At 41.1% G+C, this 11,689-nt stretch overlaps 1 protein-coding gene across 1 annotated transcript in view; it reads left to right on the top strand.

The window, feature by feature from the left end:
• LOC108792749 (serine/threonine-protein kinase WNK4-like) overlaps positions 1 to 11,689 on the top strand; it is a 73,768-nt gene that overhangs the window by 21,009 nt on the left and 41,070 nt on the right. The window contains exon 5 of the mRNA XM_018563591.1: positions 984 to 1,141. Coding sequence (XP_018419093.1) covers positions 984 to 1,141 — 158 coding nt within the window. The remainder of the gene's footprint in view (positions 1 to 983; positions 1,142 to 11,689) is intronic.

The following is an 11,689-nucleotide window of genomic DNA, read 5'->3' as shown; positions in this document are numbered from 1 at the left end:
ATAGCTATATATCTTTGTGACCGTTAAGCAAAGAAGAAAATGTTCTTTGAATTGTTACAGAGGCTTGCATATAAATAAATGTAGCCATTAATAAGTCTAGAGTGGCCACTCCATGAAATGGTCTTACTATATTGATGGTTAAAACATCAATGATGTCTAAAGCTTCTCCTGTGCAGGTGCATAGAAGTAGGAAGATTGATTGCCTTTCTTCTTCACAGGAGACCTCACTACCATATGCTGGCTGGGCTTTATAAATGCAGTAGTCGGTGACAGGTTATTGAACTCTATGCTCACTGCACAATAACTGTGACCTCTATGTTTAGATCTGTAATACGTTTTTTCTGCAGATCATATCTGCACTGTTCATAGAATCTGCAGAAAGCATGCAGTAAACTGGAAATATTCTGTTTCTCGTGTCTATTGTTTACATTTACTTGGAATACATAAGTAGGTCTGTGGTATACCTAAACTTTTCATAACTGTTCAATTGATGTGGTATAAGGGCTAGTTCACAGCAGATGCAGTTGTGATGCAGTCTGTTCCGTTTGCAGCTGCATAAAAATCGCGTCACAATGCTTTCCAATGGGTTTTCTGGTGCTCTGTTCACACCAGTGCAGTCCGTTCCAATGCATTCAGAAAAAAATACTGCTTGCCCTATTTCAGGAGCACCTGATTGCAATGGAACGCATGCAAACACACTAGACTGCACCTGAAAGCCCATTTTAAGCTACAAAAAAATAAACAAAGAACGCGTCAATTGTGGTAAAATCTCTGTAAATTCACGGCAACCCACATTGCAGTTCTGGTGTGAACTAGCCCTAAAACTGTAGCATTACAGTGTTAGTCCCAGAAACCTGAAGGACAAGTTCATGTTAAGAATCTCTTCATGTCAATAAAAGAATAGGCCTAAGGAATGTTTCTCAACAAATACCCTTTTACACTTGAAATTAATTTTACTAAAAAGTCTATATGGACATCCTCAGGTACACCTGAGTTCATGGCTCCAGAGATGTATGAGGAGAAGTATGATGAAGCAGTAGACGTCTATGCCTTTGGGATGTGTATGCTGGAGATGGCCACTTCTGAATATCCATACTCGGAATGCCAGAATGCTGCCCAAATATACCGCAAAGTGACCTCAGTAAGTAACACCATTAAGCTCTAATTGTAGAACAAAGACTTAAGCATGATCACAAGCAGTGACTTTGCTTGAACACTAATTTGACCTTTTGGCAGAGATTGTGTGACCATCTGTCGTTCGCTTTTCCAACTTTCCCTAGAAGCAGTGGTTAAAATAATGACACATTTTGGCATGGCTTAGCCTGAAATATATGCATGTATGTTTTTTGTGCTTGTGTTATGTGATTATCATACCCAGAAAAACCAATGCAATTAGCTGATGTTTGCTTCCCGTTTTACTCAGCTCATGGAAAAAGTAATGTGAGCTAACATAATTACTTAGATAAGAATTTCAGATAACAAGGAGGAATGAAGTGTTCATTCTCTGTAGGATTTTCTGTGTTCTATTATAGAAAAATATCCTGTCTATGGTATTAGATTGAAAGGCAACATAGGCACTTCCTTTGTCACCAGAATGGGGCCAACAAAATGGGGTACATTTACAACAGTAATTTAGCTATTTTGTGGAACATACTGATTTTGTTATTAGCGCATGTACATTGGAATGTTACAACTTTCCATAAAATCTAATCATAATGTAAAGTGAACCTGAGGTCAGGCTATGGACATTCAAATATTTCCATATTCTTAACAAAGAGTAAATAAGCTTTACCGCCAGCCTTCTAATCTCAAATGTAAACCTAGAGAAAGTTCTTTGGGAGAGGGCAGCAGGGTAAGCTGAGCTACTGAGAGAATGACTAGAGGTCTCTGGTGCTTCTGCTGAACTTTTGAGGATGCAATTCCCCACAGTGCTTTCAGTGCGGGCCTGTTTTACTCTAGGTCTTTTACTTTTTAAGGATATGTAAATATTTGAACGCCCTTAGCCTGGCACCAATTCACATATTCACTTTAAGTTGATTAGATTTATATGGAGAGTGGTAACATTTAAAATACTTGTGTGATGGCAGCTTGTAGGGATATCGCAAATCAAGCTCTGATGCAGTCTGGGCGGTTAAATTTTCCTGTGTACAGTTGGTTTTTTTTCTACCAGTTACATTGAAATATACGCTGATCAGTCTGAAAAGTGGAAGCAGTTACCATTAAGGACATACTTGAATCTAACATGAAAATAATTGTAAACTGATTTAGGGAAAGGGTGATGAGTGACAGCCGATGAATGGTGAATGTAAAATTTTCATCCAGGCTTTAATTTGCTGCAGCTGACTACCCTGGTCGATAAATCTTTGCAGTTATCCTTGCATATTCTCATAATCTGAATGGCCTTGAATCTTAGCCTCTGAAATTTCAGCCCAATTTTTTCCCAGGATCTAGCATTACCCTTGGTCTGTGAAGAGTGGAGCATCGCTAACAAATATAGGAGATCAAGACAGACATTGCACAATACAGAATAGGTGTCATGGTAGGCTATTGTTCCAAACAGAATCAAAAGTTTTTGAACAGGGGCCCAACACTGGGGTAGGGGATGGGGCTGGCAGAAGACAGCAGCAACTGGTGCCTGACACTAAACAGGAGCCCTATGCTGGGGGGGAGAAGTTTGCGGTTGGCAGAGGACAGCAGCAGCCAGCAAGTACAGATTTACAACCAGCCAAGCCCAACCCCTGAAAAACAACTCCACACCATAATCCCAACTCCACCAAACTTTACACAATGCAGTCAGGCAAGTACCGTTCTCCTGGCAACCGCCAAACCCAGACACGTTCATCGGATTGCCAGACAGAGAAGCGTGATTCATCACTCCAGAGAACACGTCTCCACTTCTCTAGAGTCCAGTGGCGGCGTGCTTTACACCACTGCATCCGACGCTTTGCATTGCACTTGGTGATGTAAGGCTTGGATGCAGCTGCTCGGCCATGGAAACCCATTCCATTAAGCTCTCTACGCACTGTTGTTGTGCCAATCTGAAGGCCACAGGAAGTTTGGAGGACTGTAGCTATTGAATCTGCAGACAGTTGGTGACTTGTGCGCACTGTGCGCTTCAGCATGCGCTGACCCCGCTCTGTCATTTTACGTGCCCTACCACTGCGTGGCTGAGTTTCTGTGGTTCCCAGTCGCTTCCACTTTGTTATAATACCACTAAAGGTGCCCATACACCTTACAATTTATCTGCAGATTTTCTGTGGTCAGATGGAAAAAGTGCAACAGTTTGGCCCAGGTGGAGATTACTCCATCCACACAGTTAAGTGTAGATGGAGGAATCTGTTGCACCTTTTCCATCTGACCACAGAAAATCTGCAGATAAATTGTAAGGTGTATGGCCAGCTTAACAGTTGACCGTGGAATATTTAGTAGCAAGGGAATTTAACAGAACACCTGAATCCAATGATTTGGAGGGGTGTCCCAATACTTTTGGCAATATACAGGTGAAACTCGAATAATTTGAATATTATGCAAAGTTCATTTATTTCACTAATGCAACTTAAAAGGTGAAACTAATATATGAGATAGACTCATTACATGTAAAGCAAGATAGTTCAAGCCGTGACTTGTCATAATTGTGATGATTATGGCTTCCAGCTCATGAAAACCCCAAGAACCCCAAATCCACAACCTTAAAAAAGTAGATTATTACATGCAATCAAAACAAGGATAGTACATAGAACAATATCGGACCTCTGAAAAGTACAAGCATGCATATGTACTCAGTACTTGGTTTGGGCCCCTTTTGCAGCACTTACTGAAATTACTTTTGCACAATATTCTAATTATTCGCGTTTCACCTGTATGACAGGTTTAACCATACAGTTGCGCTCTTCACAGAAAATACTTTAAATTCTTATTTAGAGCACAGAGATAAGCTTATCTATTTTTAAGATCATCCTTTAATAAAAGAAACGGTGCAGTAAAATATACAGAAAACTATATTAATAAAGAGAGACAAGATATATAACAACAGTAAAATAAAAGGGAATAAAAAGAGAATACTTAACCGTCCTGGTTTTATGAGTTCTGACAGAGTCCAAAGTTCAATAAGCAAAAGAGGGGTCTGAAGGGCTCCTGATTCAAGCAAGACTTGCACAGATGATGTCCAGATATTAAAGGGGAACTCTTCTGCGATGTTGCAACTTCTTAGTTCCTTTCCATGATGTTACAAAACAAGAGCCTCTCTAGCTGCCTCAGCAGCATCTTTTTGTCAGCTCTCTAGGGGGTGTCACGGAGCCGGCCCCTAGGGCAGGGCTGGGTAGGAAGAGCAGGAGGGACGAGCCTTTACGATTTCCTCCTCTGCTCCTCCCAAACGGTTAAATTCATAACTAAGCAGTTAGTGTAGTATTCATATTCAATACGGTCCGACAACCCCTAAATAATAATGTGTCATGAAGTTCTTTTATAGTCTATATTTTTTTGGTATGTTTGTTTCGCCGAGACACAGCTAGTTGTGCACTTAATTTTACAATATCACTGTCCAATTCCAAGTTAGGAAATTGAGTTGATATTGGAACTCAGACTTTTGGGTAAATGCCGGGTTACCTGGGTCATTAACCCTCCCTCCGGTGTTTATCTAAAGCTGTCACTTGCAAATTTAGAAGGGGATTAGCTGAGCTGGGCAAAAGCATTTCAAAGCATCAGCGGTTTATGGCACCGCTCATAAAGAAGTAATTGAAGCTGATCCCCATCAGGTCCAGGGGAAGCTCTAGATAACAATCATTTTTAAGACTTCACTTAAGGTGCCCATACACCTTACGATTATCGGACGATAATCGTATGCGATCGACTTTTCGTCCGATAATCGTATGTGTGCATTGCAGTGTCCGACCGACAATACTGTACAATCGTACGACTTTTGACGGTCAAGCATGTTTGAAAACTTTGCTAGATCGTACGATTGTCGTAAGGTTGCTGGCGTTTCCGTCCTTTAAAAGTCGTACGATGTACACTGCGCTTGCGCTAACGAAAATACGGCAAATCAATTACCGCATTTCGTCCAGGTGCTTTTGGTTAATTACGGCTAAATGATTCTTGCGATCATCGGGGCAGGATGGGGCTGCTGCACGAAAATCGTACGACTATTCGATCATCGGACGAAAAGTTTTGTCCGATAATCGTAAGGTGTATGGGCACCTTTAAGAACTATACAGATTACAGGTGCAGATTAGCAGATCTCTGTTTTTTGGAATTTGAAGAGACCTGAAGAAGAGTCAGGCTAAGGTAACCTACAATGACAGCCTGCATTTGCTTTAGCTAGATATAGTTAATATTAATAGACTCAAACCTCATTATTGTCCCACTGTACAGTTAGTAAACTATTGCTATGCTCTCTTGAAAGCAATGCAATGCAACTAATCAAGTTTTACATACAGAGCTCCGGGCTTGGATAGCACCTGTTGCCACATGATTGATTTTGCTAGAGAGGCTGCCATATGCACAAGTAGACCGCATTCAATTGATTGAAGAATGTTCATGTTTTCTCTGAATTGCACCTTCAAGTACCTAGGGATATAGCATAAACAAGAAAAAGGAAAGAAAGGTTTATGCAATGCTCTTTAGTAACTGTAGGAATAGCCAATTACAGTACCTACATAAGGCCACAGCCTAGTGTATAATTTTAATACTTCATTAACAGCACAGTAAAGTCAATTAACTCTACATTCTAACAGCCAAACTTAGTAGCTGGTTATGTTTTGGCTCATTTTCTGAACTGCTACTGAAGAGGATTTTCTGCCAGAAACCTAATGTATTCCAAATCTGTTTCAAAACAAAATAGCCATCAGACAATGATGTAATTACTTATAAATGGAATTAAATCTTCATACTTGTGTATTTTGATGTTATCAATAGAGGTGCACCGAAATGAAAATTTTAAAAACTAAACTGAAATGGAAAAAAATTTAGGGCCAAAACCGAAAATGATTTTTTTCTAACTTTTTTTAAAAAATTGTAAATATTTTATTATTTATTTTTATAAACTTCTTAAAATGTTTTATATTTTATTTTTATTTCTTTATTTTTATTAAATATTTTTATTTTTTACTTTACTTTTAGATGCTTCTGGGAAATATTAGGGATCTAAACAGACTCCAGATATTTCCCTTTTAAAAAGGAAAAGAGAGAAATATTTTTTATTTAAAATATAAATTATTTAATGATTTTATTTTTATTTATTTTACTTTACTCTCGGGGGCTCTAGAGAAATATCAGGGGTCTAAACAGACCACTGATATTTCCCGTTTAAAATAGAAAAAGAGATTGAAGACACAGTTCTCAATCCTTTTTCTACAGCCCCTGTTATGAACAGGAATCCTCTATACTGAGTGTTCCTGTTCATTTATAAAATGTGGATATAGTGTGTTTACTATAACCACAATCATGAATGAACAGGAGGGGATGTAGATTACTTCCCATCCATTCATAATTGAAAATATAGTAAACACACTATGTCCTCAATTATGTACAAACACTCAGTGATCACCGATCGCTGAGTGTTTGTTCCGCTCTCCATTCTGACAGCTGTCACAGGAGGCTGAGCGAGCGAGCGGTGCGGGAGGAGAACTCAGCCTCCTGTGACAGCGCTGGCTGTCTGCGCCCACACGTCGCTCTGCTGATCTGTGACAAGAGGCTGAGCGTTGCGGGGATTAGAGACGCCGGCTGCTCACAGCGCTCGGCCGCCTGTGACACTTTCTCTCCTCCCTGCTGGGAAACAGAGCAGCGCCCAGCGGGGAGGAGAGAAAGAACAGGTGCACCGCTATATTGGCCAGAAAAATGGCACTTTCTGCATTTAGCCAAAAGTGCCATTTTCGGCCGATATATCGGTGCATCCATAGTTATCAGCCTAATGACTTGCAAGATAACGTGGTTGCCTGAAGCTGTATGTAGAGAGCAGTGAACACCAGCCTAATGTTTATGCTTTTGGATCCGGCTCAAACAAATAATACATTCTGAACCGCAGCATTATGCCCCTAGTAAAGTTTAAATCACCAATTTTTAAAGAACCAGCAACTGCAATACAATTGTAAACAGGATTTTGTTTATAGATCTGTTAAAAACACAAAATAAACCCAGAAGTCTCAGATAAAGAAGGTCTAATCTGTGTTTCAACACAAACATACCACATTCAGCACACGTGTGGAAGGAAGACTAAAAAGTGACAGCTCTAGATGTGACTTCTTTTACTGATTTGTCATAGCAGCCTGTCAAGGTTGAAGTGTAGGTTGTTATATACTAATGCTAATCTTCTAACTGACATATCAGTCTGGATGTCACAACACTTCTTAAAACTCAATCTGTCAAAACCTGAGCTCATGGTATTTCCTCCTGCCCGTGCACCTTCCCCCAACTTTTCCCTTAAGATTGATAACACTGCTATCCATCCCTCCCCCCATGCCAGGTGCAGGGTGTCATCCTTGACTCGGACCTCACCTTTCTTCCTCACATCCAATCCCTATCCAAATCCTGTCGCCTTCACCTTCTGTCTGGAACTCACTGCCACAGGCGGTGATTTCAGCAAATAATGTGGAATTGTTCAAGAAACTTTTGGACGATTTCTTAAGGGACCGTAATATACAGGGGTACGGGTACTCCTAGAATGAGATCCTAATAGGTTGGACTTGATGGACTAATGTCTTTATTCAACCTCAAATACTATGTAACTATGTAACTATGTAACATCTCCAAAATATGCTTCTTCCTCACCAATGTACCACAGAGCTGCTCATCCACTCACTTGTTGTCTCTCGTCCTGACTATTGCAACTCCCTCCTCACTGGCCTACCACTACACAAGCTATCCACATTCAGTCTATCATGAATGCTGCTGCCATACTCATCCACCTAAACCAACCGCTCAGTGTCTGCAACCCCCTTCCCTGCCAATCCCTCCACTGGCTTCCAATCGCCCAAAGGATAAAATATATGAATAATAATAACATAGGAAGGTTTAGAGAGGTTGTGGTAAGAGGGGATCACAAAGACAGCTAAACCTGTCACCAGGTTTTCCTGAACCAGGTGGTTTATATCCCTGGTTGGGGTAGAGCATGTCTAAGCTTTGTATTAAAAGTCCAGGTTAGAAGAACTTGACTTTCAAATAATAGTAGAAATATACACTTGAAAAGTCAAGTTTATGCTCTTGCCTTCTACATAACCATAAGGATTATTATGAAACAGTTTATGCAGTACCAGTACGTGGAAAGGTATTGTTGGATCATGGGAGTACAGCTATTACACCTACTCAGCTATTTTAACTTGTTATTTTTTTTCTAATATTAGTGGGGTTATATTACGCAGAGTCCCGGTTTTATCCCTTAATAAAGAGAAATTTATGCCCACAGGATTTTTTAACTAATCTTTTAATCTTTTCGTACTGGAGATTTAGCTGGTAATTAGGACACAAAATAACCGGTTTCAGCAGCAAAAATTCAAAAGACATCAAATTTAACCATTGCCTCAAATTAAATATCAGTTGAAGGACATATATTTGATTTACAATAGCTTTGGTTTTTTTTATGTATAAAAAGCTTACAGATGTGGGACCTGTTCAATAACGTATTTGCATATGTTTAGGCAAATAGTAGCAGTGATATGTATTGAAAAAGATAAATGTAAAGAATAGATTTACTTTCACTTCCTCAGGACTATGCAGTGTCTACAGTGTATCAGTCTGGAATATGTAGGGTATGAATTGTTGGAAATGCACCAGCATATGCTGATATATATGATTGTGTTACTGTAATTATGTCTTTTGAGCTGTAGATGGCGCTGTAGTGCAATGTTAGTCTCTATGCTTATGCATACTTACTGTATCTATGATATATACAGGGCGTTCTGTATGCTGTATTCTGATGTAATATCCTCCTAAGCAAGTAAAACTTAATTCAGCATTCCTCAATATCTCAGTGCTTTATCATATTATTATATTAAACACATAACCAAAGGTTATGGGCTTAGACACTAAACAGAACACTACAAGTCAACAAGAGCCAGATCCAAGCTACTGAAAATAGCAAGTCATTCAGATATGAAGTTTGCTTTCGCAAAGCTCAATAATACCAACTACCAGCTATGGAAGTTCAAGCTTGAAATGCTGCTAAGCAAAGACCATTAAGACTGCAATTTGAAATTTTTTAACTAGTGTTACTTACTGAGCCGACCTGTGACAGTCTCATTGTCACAGGTCGGCTAGAACTATGAGGTGAGTGAAAAGCACAGACCTCATAGTTCTCCTTTAAGTAGTATTGTAGATGAATGGTATATATTAGGGATGCTGATACTGGGCATTTTCACAAGTACTAAATGCTGATACTGACGCTTTAAATTATTAAGCTGAAGCGGCTGCCTGAGGTCCCACACTTGCTTAGGACCTGGGCAGTGCTCCTGTGATTTGCGGCCCCCATTTACGGCGCCGCCTGCACATCTTCTCCTCCTTCCTGGGGAACCACGCAGCGTTGCTGCCCAAGCCCGCGAGACCCCGCACAGCCCACCTGAGACCCCGCACAGCACACCTGAGACCCCGCACAGCACACCTGAGACCCCCACAGCCCTCCTGAGATACTCCACAGCCCACCCCCACAGCCCTCCCCCTGAGACCCCGCACAGCCCACCTTCTGAGACCCCGCACAGCCCTCCTGTGTTGCACCACGGAGCAACACAGAGTATGTAGCCTAATATTATTCTGCATTGCTGTATAATGTGTTACCGAAATTTGTAGTCTCAGGTGGCTAGTTCGGGCTCTCAGGTGGCCAGTGGGGCACTCAGGTGGTCAGTGGGGCACTCAGGGGGCCAGTGCAGGCTCTCAGGTGGCCAGTGCAGGCTCTCAGGTGGTCAATGGGGCTCTCAGGTGGTTAGTGTGGGCTCTTAGGTGGCCAGTGCAGGCTCTCAGGTGGCCAGTGCAGGCTCTCAGGTGGTCAGTGGGGCTCTCAAAGGGCCAGTGCAGGTTCTCAGATGGGCAGTATGGGCTCTCATTTGGCCAGTGCAGGCTCTCGGGTGGTTAGTGCAGGTTCTCAGATGGGCAGTATGGGCTCTCATTTGGCCACTGCGGGCTCTCGGGTGGTTAGTGCATGCTCGCGAGTGGTCAGTGTGGCTCTCAGCTGGCCAGTGTGGACTCTCAGGTGGCCAGTGCCAGTTTTGCAAGAGACAGGGAGGGGGCCAAAATAAAAAATCTTGCACCAGTGCCCTTTGTTCCTGAGGTCCGCCACTGTCTGCATACATCTTCTTTCAGTGTGCATCCAAATGACAGATCATACAGTATCTTAATATATCCTCCAATCAATGTAAAGCACACAATAAATGCTGCTCCTTATACCACCAGCACTGCCAGTCACTCTGATTGTAATATAATTTTGGGAAGAGTTTTTTTGGATTAGCCATTTTTTATTAACACATAGTTTTTAAGGTTTGCAGGATGCAAAATATATTTGTTGATATGTTTTAATAATATACGCTGACAATTTATTGATGAACTGCATAATAGAAAAGGCAGCAAAAGAAACCTGAGGCTTATTTTACAGAGAACACATGTTCCTAGAGTTTGGACAGAGGAGCCTATGTGTCTTAATGCATGACACATTTATCTTGATTTGACAGAACTCAGAGGTGAAAGCAAATCTTTGTTTAGCTTTTTGACTGTAGAATGAAAGTTGCTATGCACACACAGTGTAAGTCTGTTAAAGGTACAGGGATATTGTTTGTATTTTCATAAATGTGTCCACTTGTTCTGTATGTAAATAAGCATTTTCATTCTCCAGAGAAGTAAATGGACGTTTTAGCATAGCATATTAATGGTGATAACAAAGGGAGACTAATCTAAACATTTAGCCGAGCCGTTTAATAAATATTTCATGTGGTGAATAGAAGAAGTGGTTGTACAAAAATTGGACTCACTCATTGTTGCAGTCTTCGTAGAATAAAATCTTGCATATTGGCTGTTCAATATCTAAGTGGACATCTGTTGGTTTATGAATGATGGGGGCTGCCCATGCACAGGCAAATCAGGAAAGTTTGTTCATTTCTTAATTTACTTAATCTGTTAATTGTAAATAATAAAAAAATATATAATTTTTATGCTATGACACACTAAGAGGGTTATTCACACAGCTGCTGAAGGCAGCTGAGTGAATAACCCGCCCGAAGTGAAGTGAGCCGAACGCTGTTCGGCTATTCACTTCAGGCTTGTACAGCTGAAATTAGCCGTACATCAGCTGAAATTAGCCTACATCGGCTTGCTTCGATTGGCTTCGGTTCAGCCGAACATGCTCAGCATGTTCGACTGAGCTGAAGTGAAGAGCACGTTCCACTCAGCCGAAGTGAAGAGCACGTTCCACTCAGCCGATCCAACATCTGGATTGGCTGAGCCGAACCTTCGGCAGGCTACACTCTGCCGTTCGGCCTATTCTCATTGGGGCCAAACGGTAGTGAGTGAATAGCCGAATGTCGCTGAGCGGTATTCGGTTTGGCTATTCTGCTCGGTACCTCCTATGAAAAAAATTGGGGGAAAAAGTAGAATTTTTTTTTAAAATGTGAATAAATTATCAATAAAAAAAATTACGATTTCTTTAACCCCTTCGTGACTGACGACGTACAGTGTACGTCGCCAGCATCGGGGCTGTTTAAACAGACTCCCGGCG

The sequence above is a fragment of the Nanorana parkeri genome, unplaced genomic scaffold (assembly GCF_000935625.1).
Source record: "Nanorana parkeri isolate BGI_ZX_2015 unplaced genomic scaffold, ASM93562v1 scaffold679, whole genome shotgun sequence".
Taxonomy (NCBI): domain Eukaryota; kingdom Metazoa; phylum Chordata; class Amphibia; order Anura; family Dicroglossidae; genus Nanorana; species Nanorana parkeri.
The sequence above is the reverse complement of the archived record's forward strand: the minus strand, read 5'-3'. Positions and strand labels throughout refer to the sequence as shown.